Source organism: Loxodonta africana, chromosome 18 (assembly GCF_030014295.1).
Source record: "Loxodonta africana isolate mLoxAfr1 chromosome 18, mLoxAfr1.hap2, whole genome shotgun sequence".
Classification (NCBI taxonomy): domain Eukaryota; kingdom Metazoa; phylum Chordata; class Mammalia; order Proboscidea; family Elephantidae; genus Loxodonta; species Loxodonta africana.
Window position 1 is genome coordinate 25,564,074 of NC_087359.1, and position 25,421 is coordinate 25,589,494.

Consider the following 25,421-nt stretch of genomic DNA (forward strand, 5'->3'; position numbering starts at 1 on the left):
TCCTGCCTTTACTCTTCTTCTTCTGTTCTCATTATACATATATTGGTGTGCTTAATGGTATCCCAAATTTCCCTGAAGCAGTTTCAATTTTCTTCATTCCTATTTCTCTCTGATCTTCAGATTGTATAATACCTGTATTACACAACCTTCAAGTTCACTGATTCTTTCTTCTGCCAATTAAAATCTATTATTGAGTCTCTCTAATGTATTTTTCACTTCAGCAATTGTACTTTTTAACTCCAGAATTTCTATTCCATTTTTGTTCTACAATTTCTATCCTTCTGTTGGTATTGTCTATTTGATGATGTATATCATTATTTTTTTATCATTATAGTTTCCTTGTTTAAGCATGGTTTCCTTAGATCTTTAAATATATTTATAATGGTTGCTTTCCATCTTTGTCTATTAAATCCAACACCTGGGCCCTCTTACAAGCAGTTTCTGTTGCCTTATTTTTTCCTATGTTTGGGTCACGCTTTCCTTTCCCTTGCATAACTTGTAAATTTTTTGTTGAAAAGTACACATTTTAGGTAATACATTGTAGCTACTCTGGATACTAATTCCTCTGCCCCCTCTGTTGTTTGCTTATTTGTTTAGTGACTTGGCAAGTTTATTGAAGTCCGCTTCTGTGATGGTGAAGGTTCTGTGTCAACTTGGCTGTGACATGATTTTCAGTGCTTTGGCAGCTTTGATGTAGTTTGGCAGCTATGTAATAATGTAACCACCTCCATAATGAAATCTGATATAATGTAATCACCTTCACAATGAGATCTGCCATGAGCACCCAATCAGTTGAAATGGAGTTTCCTTCGGGTGTGGCCTGCATCAAATATATGTGGACTTTCTGGCAAAGCTCACTGGCTTTTGCTCACTCTGGATTCTGCATCTGGGACTTGAGCTAGCATCTTACCTGTCGAACTTGGGATTTATCAGCCTCTGCAGCCTGGGAGCCAGCAGCCTGCCATCTTACCTGCTGATCTTGATTTTCGTTAGCCTCTGCAGCCTTTGAGCCAGGGGCCTGCTGTCTGACCTGTCAATCTTGGTTTCACCAGCCCCTGCAGGTATATGAGTCAGGAGAAGCCTCAAGCCTGACCACAGACTTGGGACTTTAGAGTCTCTACAATCGCATAAGCCATTTCCTTGATATAATCTCTCTCTAGCTCTATGTATGTATGTGCATATATGTGTGTATATATATAAACATATATATACACACATATATACACACCTAACTGATTTTGCTTCTCTAGAGAATCCAGCCTCAGACAACTTTTCTCACAGTTTGGTGTTACTCCTCAGAGAGCACAGCCTTGGGAATGGAGAGTCATTCTGGGATGACTATGGTTTTACCAGGGATCTCTCTGTTTCTTTCCCTGATCTCTCTGTTAGGTTGTCTGTGTAATTTGGTCCCTGATCTCTCTGTTAAGCTGTCCAGAGACATAGTGGGGGAGAGTGGTAGAGTGGGGCATGTGCCCCAAGACACAAGTCCAAGGGGGTGCCACACAAGGCACAGAATAACATTCCAGCCCACCAATGATGTCACTAGGGGATGCAGAGGGTGCTGACTGCACCAGAAGATGGTGTCAGAGGGGGTGACACAATCAGAGGAGGTGACGCCACACAGTCCAGAGGTACATCCAAGACCAAATTATGAAGGACTTGAGCTGCTCCAGAAAGCCCATGCCCACTTCAGGCATGTTTTGGTGCTTTTCTCTGCTGCCATAGCTCTCGGTATCTGCCAGGATGATTCACCAGCCTGGAGGTGCCACTCATGCCACTGCTGCCACCATGTCCCAGGCACCCCTGGAGCCCACCTGTCAGCCCATCTGCCACCTGGGATGCAGATGTTGCTGGAAATCATCCACGAGTTGCAGGCACACTCAGCTTCTCCTTTTCATCACTGCTATTAACATCTATTCATCTTGAAATTCGGGGAGGGGAGTGCAACTTAAAGATTGCCCCTGGGCACTGAAATGGTGGGTCGCAACTTAGACATTGTCCCTGGGTGCTTGAACCAGAGGGACGCAACTTAGAGATTGCCCCCTGGGCACTCGTTACTCTCCCCATGCTTCTGAAGCTGTCAGGCTCCAATACTTGCCAGCTGATTGCTCTACTGCTTTCAGCAGGGCCTCCACACATAAACTGCTTCACAGTCTAATGCAATTAACTTCAGGGAGGAGTAGTTCTGGAAGCCAGTATCGAGGATTGTTCTGATCCCAAGAAAGTTCTCCCTATCTTTATCTCTCCCTGGCTCTCTCTGGTAAACTTGCAGGCCTATGGTTTAGCTTGTTGCTCTTAATTAAGAGAAGCTACCAGCTTCCTTTCATTTGCTTGCCACCAAAATCTCCATTGTTTTCTAAAGTGCCCTTAAACTTAAACATCCCCAAAGTCTGTTTCAAATAAAGTCAATTCCTCTGGGGAGAGTTTTGGATCTCTCTGTTAGTACAGACTGGCTCTCCTCCCCCATGTGTAAAATCTCTGAGCCAATACTCTGCACACAGTGCAGGGGTGAAAACCTCTGGTCTTCTTGGCTTGCCTCTCCTGGTGCAGAGTCTCTGCCCTAGGAGCAAGGTGAGGCAAGGGAAATTGGGGTCCCAGTATTCTCAGCCAGCTGTGCCCAGGATAAAGTCTCCACCCTACAAGTAGGGACTGGGTGGAGAAAGGGTGGCCCAGTCTCTTGGCCACACTCAGAAATGTTGCTTCTTCAACTCACACCCAGAAAGAGACGAAAAATTCTAGAAGCATGCCCCTCCCCTAACCACTCATTAAGAGCTAAGAGAAGACAGAGCCTCGTCTTCTTGGCCACACCCACCAGGAGTAGAACTTCATGAAGCTTAGCTGGTTGGAGAAGGGTGAGAGCAAGTCATGGTTCAAGCGCCACAAACTCTCACTATTCTTACTGAGTTTTAGTAGATTTTCTTGAATAAATGTTTCTTCATTCACTGTGTGCCCTGAGGACAATTTCCAGAGAGATATTAAGAGTTGTTTCTTATTGTTTTCACCAATTATGCTTGTTTTGCTGGAGAGCGGGTCCGTGGAGCTCCTCATACTGCCATCCCAGAAATGGAACTCCCATTCTTTGCTAACAAAAATACTTCATGCTATATATTTCTCTCTAAAACCTGCTTTACCACAGCCTACAAATTTTGATATGTTGTATTTTCATTTGAAATCGGTTAAAAATATTTTCTAGTTTCCCTTACGACTTCCTCTCTTGTCCATAAATTATTCAGAAGTATTTTTTTAATCTCCAAATATTTGTGGGTTTTCCAAATAATGTCTATGTTATTAAGTTCTAGTTTAATTCCCTAATGACAAGAGAACATAATTCCCTTATGATGACAGAACATGTTTTGAGGCTCTGGAAAAACGTTGATGTTGTTTGTTTGTTTGTTCGTTTGAGCAATCAACTCAGTTTAGTTCAGATCACAAGTCCTGTCTCTCCTTCTATGAACTATGGTTGCAATATGAGTTCCATGTTCAAAGCCTTTACTACACCAGTTTGGTCTATATCTCACATGCAACACTCAGGGGTTGGTTTGGGATTAGGAAAATGGTTTAAATCATAGATCAGTTCTCTAAGCCTCTGCTATGCTTCTTTGGGTACATTCCACACATTCACATCTTGGGGTGAGGCTGGGACTTGTGTTGGTTCATACACAGAATTAGGGCTCTCCTTTTACGAATATTCCAAACTCTCCAACAATGCAATCACTCGAATTAACTTAAAAATGGCTAGCATCCATAGCTATACCATCCAGAAAGCCATGTCTGTGACCTAGTGAGTTATGCGTAAAATATATATAAAAATATACTAACAAAGCAAGAAAGTTTCCCCAAACTAATGCTTGAGAAGGTTAAAGATTGAGGAAAAATAATATAAAAGGAAATTTTTATTGCTAGGTTTTAAAATAACTCTCTTCTTGAATTATGTATTCCTAGAAAAAACATTAACATACTCGAGAAAAAAAGAGCATATCTGGGAAAAAAAGAAGTATTTTAACAAACACTACGCACTACCCACTGCCGTCAAGTCAATTCCGACTCATAGTGACCCTATAGTACAGAGTAGAACTACCCCATAGAGTTTCCAAGGAGCGCCTAGCGGATTTGAACTGCCAACCCCTTTGGTTAACAGCCGAAGCATTTAACTACTACGCCACCAGGGTTTCCCACTAACAAACACTAGGAAATTCAGTGCTACAACATCAAAAGTATCAAGACGAAGGTGTTGATTGTGATGCAAACAATTTTTTTTTTAAAAAAAGGGACTCTTAGTATAACCAAAAAAACCAAACCCAGTGCTGTCAAGTCGATTCTTAGTGTAGTGCACAAAAAATAACTCTAGCTCATAAATGATCAGAGGACAAAAGAAAAAAAAAAGGCAGTCTCTCATTTCTCATACAAAACTAAAATCAAAGCAAAATCTACTTCCTAATACACTGGATACTTAAATTATTCTACTATGATCAAGAGAGAGAGTTCAGTCTCATTAATGCATGTAAGTTATAAATATATAAAAATGCAAGACTTTTGTATTTTACAGTTAGTACATTCCTTGAACAATAAAAATGTGAAACGAAACCCCAGGCAGGCCTAGCCTTAAGGCATTACCTCAAAATATTTTAGATGTTTTCTTTCAATTTTATTACATGAATGAAAGATTTAATCCTCTGAACAGCTAAATAATCATGAAAAGTACTATGTGCTAAGAAATCTACATCAGAAGTTTCAAATGGCTAAGGGCAAAGGCAAATTTAAAAGGATAGTTCCAGAATTTTATTTTTCACTTTGATGTTGCTCTTTGGCAAAAGGAATTTGTCATTCTGAGGAATCGCCTGTGTTGTTCTCCCACACTGGTAACTTGGGACTTCCCTCCAGTGGCAACTTCCCCTATGTTTTCAAAGGTAAAAATGGTTTTTTGTTTTGTTTTGTTTTTATTTACTATTCCTCCTTCATTATAAATTCTCTTTCTCTCTTCTCTTTCACTACCATACTACCAAAATGAACCGGAAATACATATTACCACCGTTTCCTATCCATCTTCCCAGCTTCTAATTGTGGCCATTCCATGAGCTTCTCTCTCCCAACCCTCCTCAATCTCTGTTCTCTCCAAAGACGAGAGCTGTTCTATCCTCTGGCTGCAACTACCACTTCTAGCAGTGTGACTCCAGCCCTTGAGTCTCATGAAGCACCAAGCCTTGAATGCCACAATTAATTCACCACCTCTTCAAACTCAACCAGTCTAAAATAAAACTCTTAAACTCCTAAAGTAGGTTCCCCATCTGACAGCCAATTAACTACCAGTGAGCCAACACTCCCATTTCCCAGGACCAAAACTTCAGGTGCCCGCCAGTCAGTCACTAAGCCTGCTTTACTCTCTGTGAAGTTTGTCTTTTCTACCCCTTCCATTGCCACAGAAATCACACCAATGTGGGGTCTACTACAAGCATCTTTTCACTGGTTCCCTTTCTCCATTTCTACCCATATCCAATATAACCTTTACAATGCCACCAAGTCAATTCTCCTAAAGCAGTAATTTCATTAAAGACCATTGTTGTTGTTGTTGTTAGGTGCCGTCGAGTCGGTTCTGACTCATAGCGACCCTACGCACAACAGAACGAAAATACTGCCCAGTCCTGAACCATCCTTACAATCGTTGTTATGCTTGAGCTCATCGTTGCAGCCACTGTGTCAATCCACCTCACTGAGGGTCTTCCTGTTTTCCGCTGACCCTGTACTCTGCCAAGCATGACATCGTTCTCCAGGGACCAATCCCTCCTGACAACACGTCCAAAGTATGTAAGATGCAGTCTCGCCATTCTTGCTTCTAAGGAGCATTCTGGTTGTACTTCTCCTAAGACAGATTTGTTCGTTCTTTTGGCAGCCCATGGTATATTCGATATTCTTCGCCAACAAAACAATTCAAAGGAGTCAATTCTTCTTCCATCTTCCTTACTCATTGCCTAGCTTTCACATGCATATGATATGATTGAAAACACCATGGCTTGGGTCAGGCCCACCTGAGTCTTCAAGGTGTCATCTTTGCTCTTCAACACTTTTTAAAGAGGTCCTTTGCAGCAGATTTACCCAATGCAATGCGTCTTTTGATTTCCTGACTGCTGCTTCCATGGCTGTTGATTGTGGATCCAAGTAAAATGAAATCCTTGACAACTTCAATCTTTTCTCCATTTATCATGATGTTGCTCATGGGTCCAGTTGTGAGGATTTTTGTTTTCTTTATGTTGAGGTACAATCCATACTGAAGGCTGTGGAAAGACCATCATTAGTAGGAAGATTTTTTTTTTTAAATAGTAACCCCCAATGTTGGTGAAGAAGTGGGAAACGTACACTGTCATATACTGCTGGTTTAAGATAAATTGGTACAAATTTTCTGGAGAACAAATTTTCTTATATCCTAAGAAAAGAACCAAATATGTATAAAAAGATTCTTCTAGGAATGTTACTGCAACATTAGCAACAAACTGGGAGTAAGCTAAATGCCTAAAAATAACAAAATATTTCAATATATTATAGGATATTCATCCCAAAGAAAAATTGATACTAGCAATAAAATTCATATTTAAAGAATTCTTACAAAAATTTAAGACAACACATTATAAAATAAAATCTATAATAAATTGTTTAAATGCTGTTTAATTTTATAAACACATAAAAAAAAAAGGTGGAAAAATATATACAACAAAATGTTAACACTTCTCCCAGTGTTAAGATTTTGAGATATATTTTCTTCCTCTGGTTTTCTGTAATTCTTCAAATTTTAAAATTATAATTTTTGTAATCAAAAAAGCATAATAAAAATTAAACCTTTTTAATTTTCTCAAAACATTTAAATACCATATATGCGAAGAGGAATGTGAAAGAAAAAAGAAAACACCTCAGGGCACACTATTGCCTAAAATATAAAAGCCAAACTTAATTTCCCATTCAAAGCTCCAATACTGCCCAGGTTGACAACACTGCCCACTAATCCCCGACATAAATCATGACAGTTAGCTCACAGTAGCAAACCTTCCTTCATGCCTATTTCTCCCCTGAGCCCCTACCTTCTTTTCTCTCCACCTACCCAAATAATTTTTTTTTTTTTACCCAAATACTTTCATGTCCCTCAGCCTTTGGATATGAAAGTTGTTCTCCATAATGGCTGCTCAGCCATGAAGTCTCCTTAACTGTTTCGACCAAATAACGTTCTTGCTTCCTTGAGTCCTCCCTTTCCTCCACTCCCTCCAAATACTTTCTGTACAATTCATTTTTGTATATCAACGTATACTATCTTAAATTATTATTTAACTATTTTATATATATAGCTCTTATTTCACCAGTAATTTACCTCACTGGGGACAGGAACTATTTTATAGTTCTTTGGAATATTACTTAGCCTTCCTCTAATCAAAGTCCATTGCAGTGCTAACAAAGTACTAAATGTCCAATAATATTCACTGAATATAATTGAACTTAATAATATTAACATCCAATAATATTTACTGGATATATTTTTTTAAATGTTATCCAAATATAATATGAATCTACCATAGCAATACACACGTACACCTATATACAATGAATACTTTTTTTACCCCAAGATTCCAACTATTAAGGCGAGCTTCAATGTCACTGTCATCCAAAGAAAGAGCAGATTTTTTCAAACAATCTTCCTGAAATACAAAAGCAAGAGAAAGAAAAGAGAGAAAGGGAGGAAGAAAAGAGGCAGGAAGGAAGGATGAAAAAAAAGAGAGAAAGAAATTAAAACAAAATTTCTGTCATTCGGAATAATTCGAGTTGTGTGTGTGTGTTCTGGTAACACTACATTGCCCTCAGAGGAAAGGATAATGTTACAACTGAGCTGGAGTTCCCAATTCTGAGTAATGACTGTTTGTTATAGTTAGTCAGGGCTATGAGAGGCTTTCATGATATATTCACACAGCAACTAATAATGTAAAAAAAAAGAATATTTTAAAAATTAATGCAGATTCTTCTCTTTAAGTTCTTTTACAAGAAGTTTTTACTTGTGGTGTACAACAGTGGCTTTAAAGGGGCAGCTGCAGGGGAAGCAGGAGGGACACCTGAAAAGATGCATTATTCATTATCCTTAGAATCAGTTAACAGGCAAGTTTTGTGTTGATGTCTAAGAAACTCTTTGTTCTTAAATTAATTCTTACTCATACACTGAATATTAAGAGAAATAAGCTTTGGATTCACATCATGAAAACACAATTATGGTGATTATGTTTTAAAAAATAAAAATCCCATGCTTTTTTCTCCTGTATAACATATTGTATGTACAACCACGCATCAAACCACACTGAAAGTATAATTTACTAGGGCCAGCCAAAGATCTATGCCCAGTACTGAACAATGATCTGAAAGCTGTAAAAATTAATAAAGGTATTATCTGTGTAAAATAATATTCTTTAGGTTAAGATTATTCTACAGCCCCAAATAATTATTTTGAAATTAAATTTGTTGGTACAGTAATGTAATGCTTTAGAAAATCTCATTAAAACCTGTTGCCACTGAGTCAATTTTGACTCATAGTGACCCTATAGGACAGAGCAGGACTGCCCCCAAGAGTTTCCAAGGAGCAGCTGGTAGATTCAAACTGCCAATCTTTTAGTTAGAAGCTGAGCTATTAACCACTCTGCCACTAGGCCTCCAGAAAGCCTCATTACTACCAAATAAACCTATTTACTTTTGAGTCATTTAAATTAAAGTGATGAAAAGTGCACTAAAATGTTATGCATATTTTACTGAGTTTCCAAATTTCCATTCAATATACTATACTGCATAAAAAAAATATGTTAAAATTCATTATTGCTTCTCCTGGTGGTCTCCTACGTTTTATGTATTTTTATTTGTGAACAAGAACTTCTTAAGAAAACGGACCTGCCTTGTTTTGAGTAAATATAATGATAGATAAAAACACAAAAACTATTTAAAATGTGCTGCCCTATATATTTACTTGTTTTAGTATTTTAAACCATTGCTGGAGGAAACACCATCAGTTATGTTTAGATTAATAAGTGTTAATACAACCATGTATCACACATGATCTGTCTTGTAACCCAGACTCACATATAACCTAAGACAAGTCAGGGTTAAGTCATATAAACTGTGGTAAACAAAGTTCTTCTCTTTACAAAATTAACTGTCATACTCACTAGCATCTTGTTCAGACTAAATCTATGTTAAGTGATCAGATGCACAAGAGGCATTCACAGCTGAAGGCATACACAGTTCATCTTCCTCAGAAAAGCAGTGTTCCCTACTTTCAAAAACCAAAGCCAGCTGCCAGTGAGTCCACTGTAGCTCAGGGCAGCCCCAGGTGGGTCAGAGGAGAACTGTGCTCCACTTTATGGAAGTAGATCACCGGGCCTTTCTTTTGGGGTGCTTCTGGATGGAGGGAAATCTCCAGCTCTTTGGTTACCAGCCAAGCATGTGAACTGCTTACACTACCCAGAGACTCCGGTCCTTTTACTATGAGTTAATCCCAATTTCTTCTTAATTTTACGATCACAAGAGATCTAATCATTTTTATATACATGTTGAATAAAAAAGAAAAGGAAAACAATAATTAAAACCTGAAGCTTTTCAGTTATTCAATGCATGTGAGAAACGACAGATTGATTAACCTAAGGCCTCAGGATCACTGAGGAAGCAAAAGGAATATTGTGGATTATATGAAATACAACACTTCATTTGACATTAGGATGTTCTTTAAACCTTAAGACTTTATTCATTGTTTTTAAGTAATCATTGCGATCTACATAATATGAAACTAAAACTTTGTGGAATTGTTTTAAAACAACAAATACACAAACAAAAGGAAAATCTCATCTTACAGAAACCTTTGGGGTAACATTTTCTCCATCTTCTCTGTAGGCTGGACTCACAGAATGTGATCTCATTCGGAGCTGCTCAGTGTACTGTTCCCTACTAACAGACCAAAACAGCAACAATCAGAATTTGCAAATTCAGAGGACAGAAAATACATAAATCCAGAATTTCCACTTTTTTTTCTTTTGGAAATTAGGTGGCTGGAATGTTTATATTAACAATGATGTAGCAATAAACAGAAAACCAAACCCACTGCCATCAATTCCAACTCATAGCGACCCTATAGGACAGAGTAGAACCACCCATAGGGCTTCCAAGGCTGTCATCTTTATGGAAGCAGACTGCCATATCTTTCTCCTGTGGAGTGGCTGGTGGGTTTGAACTGCAGGCTGTTTGGTTGGCAGCTGAGCATTTAACCACTGCACTACCAGGGCTCCTTGATGCATCAATAGCAAAGAAAAAGAAAATACGAATAGCAAACATTTACATTTCTCACATGCTAATTCACTTTGATTAAACAACAAATAAAATGCACCTAAATGCCACATACTGGCTTACAAGCAACTGTTATTTTTAAGCAGGCTCATAATAAACCACATATACTTAAATCTTTTCTCTTCCTTTCCTCTTTTCCTAAGTGAAAGAAGAGAGAAAATGAAGCAAATACTCAGAAAATAATTGTTTTTAAAAGGTCAGCAAGTATTTGTATCAGGTGGACACTTGAGACTGTGTTGGCATCTCCTGTCTGGAGGGGGGATGGGAGGATAGAGAGAGTTGGAAGCTGGCAAAATTGTCACAAGAGACTAGACGGGCTGACTCATTGAGGGAGAGCAAGTGGGAGTACGGAGTAAGGTGTATATAAACTTGTATGTGACAGTTTGACTTGATTTGTAAACGTTCACTTGAAGCTCAATAAAAGTTAAAAAAAAAAAAAAAGGTCAGCAAGTTTTGTTGGATTCAAGCTGCACATGAAGTTGAAGCCTTAAAATTCACAGAATGGCAAAACCCTCAAGTAGCTAAAATGTGTAATAGAAACTGCACATATAGTTATTAAAAAGTTACTGGACACCATGCTAACTCAGGTAAAATGTGGTAAGTAGGAAATTAGTTTAAACTTCCAAATGGATTTGAACAACAACAAAAAAAAAAGCACTCTTCTCCAATGTAAAATACGGGATAAAATACCATTCTCAAATATCCTACTTTAGCCTGGAGTGCCTCATATGTATTTATTCAATCTACTTCAATGAAAGTTCCATGATTATGAATAGCTGTCCTCTGACAAGCTGCTTCAAGATATATGAAACAGAAAGTAACCATTACATAATGACTTCAAGTCCTAACTCTCAACCACAAATCATACCAGGATTTCCTTCACAAACTGTGGCCCACACTAAGCATTCCCAAAAGACAAAATACTATTTCAAAAAGACAAGATTAAAACAAATGTTTTCTGGCAGTAACACTAATAGAGTAACATTTCTGAGAAAAAAACCAAACCAAACCCATTGCCATCAAGTCAATTCTGACTCATAGTGACCCTATAGGACAGAGTAGAACTGCCCCATAGGGTTTCCAAGGAACAGATGGTGGACTCAAACTGCCGACCTTTTGATTAGCAGCAAAATGCTTAACCACTGTGCCACCAACATTCCTCAGATTAGTTATTAAGTAATTTAGAATGTCTAAAAAAGCTGGTTTAGAGAAAAAGCTATTATTGTTTCATACTCCTATTCAGTGTCTCAGATGTCCAAATAGTTAAAAGCAAATGAGAAAAACAGGTAAAGTAATATTTTGAGAACAATTTCATCAGCCAATGTGCCTCAGCTTGGGAAGAGGCAACCTACCATATTATACTAAGCAGTGGCCCTTTCTTCCTTAAGAATAGATTAAACAATCATAAAAAGAGCTATATTTAAAAATTTAAAAATGCTTAAATATTAAAAGTAATTCTTCTCATAGAAAAGATTAATAAAAAAAAAAAAAAGAGGCCTGAAACATTTAACTATTTATTACACAGGGTGCATACATAAAACAGCACCCCATTTTAATTCACTGTAGCTGCCCTGTACCTTTCTCTTCACATTTTCAAGAAAGTTACTGGATCCATATCCTAACAGGCCACATATTTTTCAATCAACTACATTCTGACTCCTACTCACCCTGAAACCGCTGTAAGAAAGCTCATCAACAATGTTGTGTACTGCTGGCCGATCTAAGACATTAAACATGGCGTCTTAAAGATGCTGCATTCACTGGCCCCACAGACTTTTCTCTGGTTCTCATCCTGTCCTTCAGAAATCCCCTTCACAGTAATCGTCATTACCCTTTCTTTCTCTGCCCAGACCATTCATGTTGTAATCCCAGGGTTTCACCTCTACCTTCATTTATTTTCATTTTACATGCTTTCCCTTGATGATCAATATACGACTACTTTTTCAAATAATGAGTATTGATTACCAAATCTACATCTCTAGCCCAATTGCTCTTTTGACCTCCAAATCCACTAAAAATAAAAAAATGAACAGCCCTAACTCCAATTCAACATGTCCGATGCTAAATAGGTTATTGTATTTTTACACAAATAATGCATATTATACATTTTTGCCATCTGCACAACCCCCTGACGCATTATTTTCCCAGGCATGTTACGTGCCTTATATGTGTGGGCGTGTCATTTATGTGGGTGTATTATTTGCACAGAAATATGGTATGTTGCCCCTAAAACATACTCCAACGAAGGCTAAGGAAAGCAGAGGCATTGCTGAAGCCAGCTCCTAACGAAGGCAGCTGAACCAACTAAAAAGGAGGTCAGTACCATTGCTAAAATCTGGCTGGCCAAAGAAACATTCAGCGCAGTGTTCATTTCTTGCCATGAGACTGTCTCTAGCTGCACTACTAAGCAGGTACAAAAGGCCTCAAATTCAGATGACGGGGCTGGAGATCAGGGTGAACAGTACAGTAAGAGGGTGGGAGGCGAAGCTCAACCCTCTCCTTTATGAAGGGTAACAGGTGCTGGCTGTCACACAGCAGATCAAGCTGTGGTGCTCACAAAGACAGCCTGCAATTGGTACAGGAGGCATGATCATAGTGAGCGCATGACAGTACTCGTGCCAACTAGAAAGGGGAACTGTGTCTCAATTAATTTCTGGGTGCCAAAAATAACACAGAAAAGCTTCAGTCCTTTAGTAAAATTCCCTAATATCCATATGTCTCTTTATTCCTCTTAAAGGGTAAAACTACAGGAAATATAAATCTTTCCTTTTCACTTTTGCCTACTGCTAAAATATTTCAACAAGAATCCAGAAACACTCTCCCAGCATCTATCTGATTCCAATTAGAAAAACACTGAATTGGCCCTGTAAAGACGAGCAGAGATAAGCAATGAGATATATAATAAGATTAAAAAGTCTAAAGGAAGACCAATCATATGTCCTCCTGCAAAAGAGATATACTACAGAAAAAAACTAAACATAAAATAGGTATCTAATTTGTATTCTCAATGTGATTCAAATGGACGTTTCATATGTGAATAAAAGGGAATGAATAATCTATGAACACAAAAATTTGCTTGTAAATGAAAAATATGATTACCAAATTTGAAAACTACAATGGAAGAAGAAATGAGCAGGTTAAACATAGCAGAAAACTAAATCAGCAAATTAAAAAACCAGCTCAAAAGATTCTCCAAAACACAAGGAAAAAGGTAAAGGGAGGAATATAGTAAATAAAAATGCAAGCAATGAGGAAGAGATTCAAAATCTCTAAACACTGGGATAATATGAATTCCAGAAGGAAGAAAAAAATCAGAAACTGGAAAAACCATAATGAAAGATGTAGTGGCAATGCCAATTAAAACTGCCGCAAAGAGACTCAAAGAAATGAACTTAAGACACCACTTTTGGTTACATCAAAACTTCACTGCAATGAAAAGGATGGATACTGAAAGTCAGCCAGGCTCTATTTCCAGAAACAACTAGAGACAACAGGACGTGTGACTCTTGAAAAGTAGGAGGGAATAAAAGTTTCCCACCTGGTCTTAAAAGCTTGCAAGTGGCCATCCAAGGTACAGCAATTGGTCTCCATTCGCCTGGAGCAACAGAGAAAAAAGGAGAGTCAGGAAGAGGAGGGGAAAATGGATGGAATATGCAGCTACTTGCCTCCATGAACAAATGCCTCCTTTACCAGGAGACCTGTAGAACTAGATGGTGTCCAGCTACCACTACTGAACATTTTGATCAAAGATTCTATAGAATTCTGACCAAAACGGGGGAAAATGCAGAAAAGAATTTAAAGTTCTCATGGACTCCAGACTTTCTGAAACCACAGAGGCTAAATGAACCCCTAAAACTATTGCCCTGAAATAATCTTTAAACCTTAAGCCAAAAAGTCCCCTGAAGTCTTCTTAAAAACAAACAATAGTTTAGCATAACAAGTAAAGAGTGTCTGCCTTAAGCATTATGCTCTTTTAAGAACTATCTATATGGGATCAAACTGAAAACAGCAACTCAAAAAATCAGACAGGAAACTTAGGGGGTAGTGAATTTATGCTAGTTGGGAAGGAACAATTCAGAAAAGGCAGGTGAGAATGGCTGCACAACTTGAATGTAATCAACATCACTAAATTGTACATGCAGAAATTGAACTGGTATATGTTGTGCTGTGCATATTCCCAACAACAAATAAAATATTTTTTTAAAAATCCCCACCTGAAGTAGGAATACAAAATTAATTTTACCACTAAAAACCACAGACTCCCACTCTTGAAAGGAAGCTGAAAACCAGTGCTGGTTAACCACTTCTGAAAGCTATGGCTTAAAAGCAGCTGCATGCCTAGAAAAGGCAAAAGATACAGATATAGTCTCAAATCCATGGCCTGAGCCAAGTTATTCTGGCCTGGTAACTGATCTATGGTGTTCTCATTCCACCATGAGCATGTGGTAGCTAATCTCCAAAGATGGGTCCCCAGCAAACCACACCTCCAATTTTCCCAACGTTGTACAGTTCCCTTTTCACTGCATCTGGGCTAAGCCTGTGACTCACTTTCCTCGATACAGCGCAGTAGAAATGACACTACGCCAGTTCCAGGCCTAAGCCTTGGGACGCCCTGGACGTCTCCTCTTCTATACTATGGGAACCCTGAGCAACCATGTAAGTAGCAACCAGCTGCTCTGCAGGAAAGGCCGCATGAAGAGGGGAGACTCTAGGATTACATGGAAAGAGATAAAAAGGAGACCAAGCTAAACTCAACCTGCCAGCCATCCTCACCACCAACATGCCACGGTGTGCATGATGTGCCATCTTCAATGTTCCAGCCATATCCCCAAATGAGTGCAGGCCCAACCAAAATGACAAGGAGCAAAACAACTACCTAGTTCTGTTCAGTCAACCATAATCAGGAGAGGTGAAATCACTGCCATTTTAGTCACTAAGTTAGGATGGTTTGTTATAAATAAAAACAAACTGTCTCCTAAACGTGGGGTGCTGAATTAACAAAAACCTTAAACATGTAGCACCCACTTTAAGAGTAGATAGCAGGCAGAAGTTGGAAGGATCTCAAGGATACTATAAAGGCTAGAAGGACCGGGGCAAAATGTTACTAGAAAGTGGGAAAAAAAGGCAACCCGTATTATGCGGAGGTGGAAAATTTGGCAACACTGTCACCTGTGGAAATGTGTATAATAGAATATATATGTAATAAATTTTGGGGGTTTGGCTAAAAGAATCGACTTGACGACACTGGATGGGCTGGGTAAAGGGATTTCCAGGTAATATGTTAGAAGTGCCAAATGCTTTATTTTAGCTCTGTATGAAAATGTAGAAATAGAAAGGAACTAAAAAAGAAAAGGTTCAGTTTTACAGCAGAATCCAGAGATGTTTCTAACCCAGGACTTACAGGGTTGAAAAATAAACTATTTTTGATTTTCAATTTCTTCAGCCAACAAAAACTCTGAAGAAATAATCCCAGGGCAAATATCAAATCCAAAATTTTGCCAGTAAAACATGGACTCAGGGCCAAAATCTCAAGGGTACATCTGTGAGACACTTTGTTAAGACCTCAGGGAGATTTTAGTCAGTGCCTCAAAGATACTTATAGCAAAATAAAAAGGCTACAAAAAAAACTTAACGGTGTATCTCTTTCTTAGAAGTATTCTGCTAGACAATAAGGCCTCTAAGAATCACACGGGTGTTGTAACACTACATCCTGACTCTCAGACCAAACTAGAGAAGACCTGTCTCTATAACGAATTCGTTAACGTGGCTTTTGTCTAATGGTGTGGATTATAATTTGATACATGTTTTTGTTGTTGTTAGGTGCTATCAAGTCACTTCCAACTCATAGCAACCCTATGTACAACAGAGTGAAATACTGGGCATTCCTCACAGTCGTCGCTGTGCTTGAGCCCACTGTTGCAGCCACTGTATCAATCCATCTCTTTGAGGGTCTTCCTCCTTTTCCCTGACCCTCTACTTTACCAAGCATGATGCCCTTCTCCAGGAACTGATTCCTCCTGATAACATGTCCCAAGTATGTGAGATGCAATCTCGCCATCCTGGCTTTTAAGGAGCACTCTGGTTGTACTTCCTCCAAGACAGATTCGTTCGTTCTTCCGGCAGTCCATGGTATATTCAATGTTCTTCGCCAACACCATAATTCAAAGGCATCAATTCTTCTTCAATCTTCCTTATTCAGTGTCCAGCTTTCTCATGCATACGAGGTGACTGAAAACATCATGGCTTGAGTCAGGCGCACCTTAGCCTTCAAGCGACATCTTTGCTTTTTAATACTTTAAAGAGGTCTTTCGCAGCAGATCTGCCCAATGCAATACATCGTTTGATTTCTTGACTGCTGCTTCCATGGGTGTTCATTGTGGATCCAAATAAAATGAACTCCTTGGCAACTTCAATCTTTTCTCTGTTTATCATGATGCTGCTTACTGACCTAGTTTTGAGGATTTTTGTTTTCTGTTGAGGTGTAAGCTATATGGAAGGCTGTAGTCTTGGATCTTCATCAGTAAGTGCTTCAAGTCCACTTTACTTTCAGCAAGCAAGCATGTGTCTGTCATTGCGTATCGTAAGATGTTTACGAGTCTTTCTCCAATCCTGATGCTGTGTTCTTCTTCATATAGTCCAGCTTCTCGGATTATTTGCTCAGCATACAGACTGAATAAGTATGGTAAAAGGCTACAACCCTGACACACGTCTTTCTTGACTTTAAACCACACAGTATCCCCTTGTTCTGTTCGAACAACTGCCTCCTGGTCTAAGTACAGGTTCCTTCTGAGCACAATTTAGTGTTCTGAAATTCCCACTCTTCACAATGTTATCCGTAATTTGTTATGATCCACACAGCTGAATGCCTTTGCATAGTCAATGAGACACAGGTAAACATCTTTCTGGTATTCTCTGTTTTCAGCCATGAGTCATCTGACATCAGCAATGATACCCCTTGTTCCATGTCCTCTTCTGAATCCAGTTTGAATCTCTGGCAGTTCCCTGTCAATGTACCGCTGTAACTGCTTTTGAATGATCTTCAGCAAAACTGTACTTGCATGTGATATTAATGATATTGTTCAATAATTTCCACATTCTGTTGCTACACAGGAAGCTCATAAAATTTTTAAAAGAATTATAGTGGCTTGATATGAAAGATACAGAAGTTTCAGAATGAAAAGAGGCATTTGGGTCCCCAAATTCCTACAAACAGGAAGCAGGCTGGGAAAACTACTCAGCTTCAAACACAAATCATTTCTTATAGAAAAATAAAAATAACTCAAAGGGAAAAGTCAAGAGCCCGAAGAAGAGTAAAGTCATGAAGAACCTCTCCTAGGAAGCAGCACTGAGCCTTAATAAAAAAACTGGCAACATATGCCTGGCTGGATTTCAGAATTGCACTAGAAGAGTCATAGCTGTATGCCTCCTTTTTTCCCTGCTTTTAGAACAGAGAATTTTATTGCAGTTCTCCAGTCCCTCTTATACCACCTTTGATGAATATGTGGGTGTTGTGTTGAGGGAGATAACTTGTCTCTCATTTACAAGTCTTCTGATTGAAAGAAACCACACCAAGGAAACCTCAGCCTCACTGAAACCTAATTTTTATTAACTTTATTGAGGTATAATTTATATACAATAAAACTGCACCTATTTAAAACACAGAGTTTGATGAGTTTTGAAAAAATATATACACCTGTGTAACCACCACAACAAAAACAGACATGATTTCCATCACACCCAAAAGTTCTCTGGAGCTCCTCTAGAGTCAAGCTACTCTCTCCCCAGCCCCATGCTATGAACTCTCAAATTTAAGTCTTTGTGAGAAGTGTTTTCATTTCTCTTGACTAAATATCTAGGAATAAAATTGTTTGGTCAAATAGTAAATTACCTTAAAAGTTTATAAAAAATTGCCCAACTGCTTTCCAAAGTGGTTGTTCCATTTTATATCCCCATCAGGAGTATATGAGTCTTCCAGTTTTATCACAACATAATCAAACCTGGTTTTGTCAGCCTTTATAATTTTAGCCATCCTAATAGGTATACAGTGGTATCACACTGTGGTTTATAACCTGCATTCATATTCATTCTCTCTTTTATATACATAGACATATATTCTTTTATAGACATTTCCCAAAAGAACATATACAAACATGAAATGATGTTTAACACATGCTATCAGGGAAATACATATATATATATATACCCAACATATACACATATAAAAAAATCTTTTTTGCACATCGTTTAACTGTGCTATTTGTCTTCCTTTTCCTCAGTTGTAAAAGTTCTTTATATAGTCTAGATACAAGTCTTTTGTCAGATAAATGTACTATTAACATTTCCTCCCATACTATGCCCTGTCATGTAATTTTTCCAAATAGTCTTTCAAAGAAAAAATCATTTAAATTTTGATAAAGTCCAATTTTTAATTTTTTCTTTCATGTGTGTATTTTATATCCTATTTTAGAAATCCGCCTATTCCAAGGTCACAAAGATTTTCTACTTTTTCTTCTATAAGTAGTTTTTAGCATTTTCATTTTGACCTATAACCCATTCCATTTTTTCCCGTGTGGATATACACCAGTGTATGTTGGGCATGGGCTGCAGGTAGCCACTTGGATAGACATATACAGATGGCCAATAAGCACATGAAAACAGGCTTAGCATCACTAGGGAAATGCAAATTAAAACCACAATCAGATAACACTACACAATTAAAATGACCAAAATAAAAAATACTGACAATACCAAGAGTTGATGAGAATGTGAAGAAACTGAAACACTCATACACTGTTAATGACAATGTAAAATGATACGACCAATTTGGAAATAGTTTGATAATTTGTTAAAAGTTAAACATATACTTACCACACGTTGTTGTTGCTGGTTGCCATAGAGTCAATTTCGACTCGTAGCAACCCCATGTGTTATGGAGTAGAATTGCTCCACAGAGTTTTCTTGGTTGTAATCTTAACGGAAGCAGATCGCTAGGCCTATCTTCTGCAGTACGGATGGGTGGGTTAGAACCACCAACCTTTAGGTTAGCAACAGAGTGCAAGCCATTTGCACCACGAAGGGACCACTCCTAAATATTTACTATATATACAAACAAAAACTTGGGAAATATTCACAGTAGTATTACTTATAACAGCCAAAAAATAAAAACAATCCAAATACCCATTAACTGGTGAATGGATAAACAAAATGCATAATATATTCGTCAATGGGATACCACTCAGCAATAGAAGTAACAAACTACTGACACAGGCAACAGCATGATGGACCTCAAAAACAATTTGTTAAGTGAAAAAACCAGACACCTAAGACTACATATTTTATGATTCCATTCACATAAAAATATTAGAAATGGCAACAGTATCGAGATAGAAAACAGATTAGTGGTTGCCTGGGGCTGGGGTAGAATTCCATATTACGAAGATGTAAATTCTTCCCATCTACAGGTTTGTTTGCACGTGTGTGGGTAGAAACTGGCAATCAAATTCTAAAATTTATATGGAAATGCAAAGGAACAGCCAAAGCAACCCTGAAGAAGAACAATGCTGGAGGACCTACAAAAGATTGTTTGTTGAAAAGCTACAGAAATTAAGACACGTGTGATATTAGCACATGAATAGACAGACCAATAGAGGAGACTAGAGTCCAGAAACAAGCTCACACAAAAAGGATTGCCTAGTTTACAACGATGATGCCACTGCAGCAGTAGAAAAGGATGCTTTCTAAATAAGTGATACTGGATCAAATGGATAGCCATCGTGAGGACAAAAAAATGTGCCATGACCCCCACCTCACTTCATTCATAAAAATCAGTTCCACATATACCACATGCCTAAATGAGAAAGGTAAAAAAAGACAGCATCTAGAAGATAACACAGGAGAGTACCTGTGTGTTCTTGGGATAGACAAGGCAAAAAATCTTAAAAAGGATACACAGCAAAGGAGATTGACAAATAAAACCACATAATAATTAAAAATGTCCAACAGAAGACACCAGGTAAGTGAAAATGCAAGCCAAAGTAGTAGAAGAGACTTGCAATACACATATCCATAAGTGACTTGTATCCAGAATACATAAAGAATTAGGATAATTCAATAGAGAAAAGACCAACAATCCGTGCTCACTTCGGAAGCACATATACTAAAATTGGAATTATACAGAGAAGATTAGCATGGCCCCTGCGCAAGGATGACATGCAAATTCGTGAAGCGTTCCATATTTTTACTGGAACACTTATACACTGCTGGTGGGAAGGTAAAACGGTACAACCACTTTGGAAATCAATTTGGCGCTTCCTTAAAAAGCTAGAAATAGAACTACCATACGATCCAGCAATCCCACTCCTTGAAATATATCCTAGAGAAATAAGAGCCTTTACACAAACAGATATATGCACACCCATGTTCGTTGCAGCACTGTTTACAATAGCAAAAAGATGGAAGCAACCAACGTGCCCATCAACGCATGAATGATACATAAATTATGGTATATTCACACAACAGAATACTACGCATTTCATAACATGGAGGAATCTGGAAGGCATTATGCTGAGTGAAATTAAAAAAAATAGTCAGTGGCAAAAGGACAAACATTGTATGAGACCACTATTATAAGAACTTGAAAAATAGTTTAAACAGAGAAGAAAACATTTCTTTAATCATTACGAGAGTGGGGAGGGAGGCAGGGAGAGGGGTTTTCACTAATTAGACCGTAGATAAGAACTATTTTAGGTGAAGGGAAAGACAACACGCAATACAGGAGAGGTCAGCACAACTGGACTAAACCAAAAGCAAAGATGTTTCCTGAATAAACTGAACGCTTCAAAGGCCAGCGTAGCAGGGGCATTGGGTTTGGGGACCATGGTTTCAGGGGACATCTAGGTTAACTGGCATAATAAAATCTATTAAGAAAACATTCTGCATGCCATTTTGGAGAGTGGCGCCTGAGGTCTTAAACACTAGCAAGCGGCCATCTAAGATGGATCAATTGGTCTCAAACCACCTGGGGCAAAGGAGAATGAAAAACACCAAAGACACAAGGTAATTATGAGCCCAAGAGACAGAAAGGGCCACATAAACCAGAGATTACATCATCCTGAGACCAGAAGAACCAGATGGTGCCCAGCTACAACTGATGACTGCCCTAACAGGGAACACAACAGAGAACCCTTGAGGGAGAGGAGAGCAATGGGATGCAGACCCCAAATTCTTGTCAAAAGACCAGACTGAATGGTCCGACTGAGACTAGAAGGACCCCAGAGGTCATGGTCTCCAGACCTTCTGTTAGCCCAAGACAGGAACCATTTGCAAAGCCAACTCTTCAGACAGGAATTGGACTGGACGATGCCATAGAAAATGATAATGGTGAAGAGTAAGCTTCTTGTCAAGTAGACACATGAGACTATGTGGGCATCTCCTATCTGGAGAAGAGATGAGAGGCCAGAGGTGGGAAGAAGCTGGCCAAATGGACACGAAAACAGAGAGTGGAGGGAAGGAGTATGCTGTCTCATTAGAGGGAGAGCAACTAGGAGTATACAGCAGGGCGTATATAAGTTTTTATATGAGAGACTGACTTGGTTTGTAAACTTTCACTTAAAGCACAATTAAAAAAAAAATCCTTTTTTTTTAATGGGCAAAATCTTAAATAGGGGCTTCACATAAGAGGATATTCAGATGGTCAATAAGCAGAGAAAAATATCATTAGTCATGAGGGGAAAAAACAATTTTAAGTACACATTCACTCTACCAGAATTGCTAAAATTAAAAGAAACTGACAAGCCAAGGCAAGAATGGGGAGCCCCAGGAACTTTCATATCTTACTGGTGGAAATGTAAACTGGTACAACCATTTTGGAAAACTCTTTGACAGTATCTACTAAAATTACACTTTGAAGTCAACACTCAACAGAAATGTGTACACAGGTACACTAAAAGATATGTAAAAGGATGTTCATTGTGGAATTACTTGTAATAGACAAAAACTGGAAACAACCCAAATGTCCAACAACAATAGAACATAAACTGTGATATATTCACAGAGTGGTAAATAAAAGAGAATAAATAATCCACTGCTAAATGCAGCAATATGAATCAATCTGACAGACACAAGAAAAGCAGCAAGAAACAAAAGCGAACATACTGCATGATTCAAAAACCGTTAAATCTAATCTATGGTAATATAATGCAGAACAGAGGCTACCTTTACGGGGAGGATAAATGACTATGAGGGAGTAAGATAAAGGTTTCTGGAGAGCTGGCAATGCTCTCTACCTTGATCTGGAAGGTGGGTATATAGATGTTATCCATTTTGTAAAAATTCATCAAGCTTTATGCTTAAGATTTGTGTACCCTGCTATACATGGGATAAATTTTGATTTAAAAAGTTTACCACCACAGAACAACAAAGAATGAACGCAGCTATATTCATTAACATGGATGAGTCTGAAAAATATAATGAGCAAAAAAAAACCAAGTCTCTAATGACTATATATGATTCCAAAAAAAAAGGCAGCAGCAGCAAAGAAATAATTAACACAAAATTCACAATAGTAGGCTCCTCCCAGAAGTGGAGGCAACAGAGGCAGAGTAGCTACAGGAGGTCTCCTAGAGTTCTGTGATGTGCTATTTCTTGGTGAAAAATACAGAGATGTTTATTTTATAATTGCTCTTTAAACTGTACCTGTGCATTTTCGTATGTGGTTAACATATATGCTGTATTTCACAGTTGCAAAATATTTTAAGAGTAATACAACCGCTGCATTATAAATGATCGAAAAACTAAAATAAGAACGAACTTTAGATTTCAAGTCTTTGCATTCACCTGAGCAGCAGGTAATACCATTACATACCATATGTAGAATAGTCTTCTTTGGGTACTGCTAAATATTAGTGAAACATAAAAATAAATAGCAACAATTAATAATGCAGTAAATAAAGTGTCAAAGTAATAACACTGAAAATAAGAAAAATGAAAATAACTTTCAATGAATCACAACATATTTAATTTTAATTAAATAAAAAATGAGATGCTTAAAAAGACTAAAAAACAACCAGAGATCCACAAACACTTTGAGAGTTTATATTTTTCCTACTGACTACTTTAAAATGAATCATTTGATTAAAAAAATTAAAAAACTAAAACTTTCTTTAAAAGTCACACATTTAAATCAACAATGTTTATCAATATATCTCCGGTTTAACAGTGTAATACTCAGAGTATTTTAATTTCCTTAAAATCAAGTTCTACAATATACTTAAAGCTTATTGTTATTTTGTTGTTGTTGTTTATTAAAAAAGACAAGCAAAACTGACCAAAAGAAACTTGCTTATGAAATAAAAAAAAATTACTAAAAAGCCTCATTCATTTAAAAAAAAAAAAAATTTAACGTAACTAAATTTGTCAAAAATCTGACTTATGGGGGAAAAAAGCCTTAAAAAAATAGGATCATTATTTTCAAAGTTATTCATTTTGCTATAAATTACTGCTACTTGACCTTGCCTTAGTAAATACCTAAAAATGATTGTTAATTAGCACATTAACTGTTGGGGAATTAATGAGTAGCTAAGTAGTTTTATGACTGTGTGAAATTACATTTTATTGAGTACCTTAAAAAACTTTTTATTCCTCGCTTACATAGCAGTATTGTTTCTACAGCTCAAGGTTAAGCGTCTACCTAACAAGTATCCATTGTGTCAAAAATATCAAGTTAATCAGATTTATTACACACTAATTGTTCTACCAAAACAAAATAATGAGCACTTAACCACTGCGCCACCAGGGCTCCTAAATGATGAAAAAGATTAATGGCTTCCTTTTTGATGGGGAGAGCTCCTCTGTTCTCCTGAAACCTGAGACTGAACAAGAAACTTGACGCTGACCATGGCTGACCATCAACAAAGAGGGGAGATACTAATACGTTGCAAGTAAGCACAGAAGAAAGGTCTCCCCAATGGTGCAGCCAGTTTACATGAACCAACACTCAACCTCTAATGCCTATCTCCATCCCAGTTCCCACCTACAAAGAGAATAGCCAGTAGCTCTGCATCCAGTAGGTCAGGTTTTACAATGGTCCAGCAAAAGGCCCATGGTATAGAACTGACTGCACTGGCCAATCCAGTAGCCACTATCCACATGTGTCAATATAAATTAATTAAAATTAAAAATTCCATTTCTCAGTCACATTAGCCAATTTCAAGGGCTTAACAGTCATATGTGACTAGTGGCTACTGTACTCAACAGCACAGCTATGGAGCATTTCCATCACCACTGAAAGTTCCAATGGACAGTGCTGCTCTAGAACATATCCTGGCCCAAACAACAGGGCTATTCTTAAATAAACTAATGCACTTTTTTGTGTGAATCATATTTAAGCACATTTTACTATACATTAATCCCAACCATATTTACACCAATAGGCATAAAGAATACCTAGGAAGGAAAGGTACTGATTGGCTTTCCCAGAAATCCATCTAACAATACCAGAAAACCAAAAAAAAAAAAAATCCGCTGCTGTCGAGTCGATTCCAACTCCTAGTGATCCTATGGGACAGAGTAGAACTGCCCCATAGGGTTTCCAAGGAGTGGCTGATGGATTTGAACTGCCGACCTTTTGGTTAGAAGCCACAGCTCTTAACCACTGTACCACCAATGCTCCAATATCAAAAGCAGGGACTATTTACAGGGTGAATGTCATTTATGTATAAAAATGGAGTTCACAAAAGCAAAAAGGCTCTACTGATAAGTCTTCTGGTTAGTTTGCCTTTTTTTTTTTTTAGTACACAGACTAAAAAATTACATCAGTATTTTAAAAGTGAAAAATGTTTTATCACATAGATCAACCAATACGCAAATGCGAGTACATTTTCATTATACTTGATCACCATCTGCTGGCCATTTTCTTAAACTGCACAAGCAAATGAAATGCTAACTATATTGGGTGACAATGCATTCCTGGAAAACCACATCATAAAGAGGATCACTGTAAAACAAATCACAGTTTCCATAAGGGCAGGGGTATAATTAGGCTCTTCTTTCCTAACTCAAATTTGGCATCAAAC

General features: G+C 37.9%; 1 protein-coding gene and 1 non-coding gene across 17 annotated transcripts in view; one reads left to right on the top strand and one right to left on the bottom strand.

Moving 5' to 3' along the window:
* CEP112 (centrosomal protein 112) overlaps positions 1-25,421 on the bottom strand; it is a 462,579-nt gene that overhangs the window by 415,582 nt on the left and 21,576 nt on the right. For 11 of the 16 annotated variants that reach the window (XM_064270863.1, XM_064270864.1, XM_064270865.1 and 8 more), the window contains 3 exons: positions 13,889-13,945; positions 9,861-9,954; positions 7,599-7,676 (listed from right to left, as the gene is read on the bottom strand). In XM_064270863.1, the coding sequence (XP_064126933.1) occupies positions 7,599-7,676; positions 9,861-9,954; positions 13,889-13,945 (229 nt within the window). The remainder of the gene's footprint in view (positions 1-7,598; positions 7,677-9,860; positions 9,955-13,888; positions 13,946-25,421) is intronic. The other 5 variants (XM_023556970.2, XM_023556965.2, XM_064270861.1 and 2 more) reach the window with 4 other exon arrangements.
* Positions 20,483-20,589, top strand: LOC111752621 (U6 spliceosomal RNA). Its single transcript, XR_002787515.1, has one exon. It is a non-coding gene; the product is annotated as a U6 spliceosomal RNA (small nuclear RNA).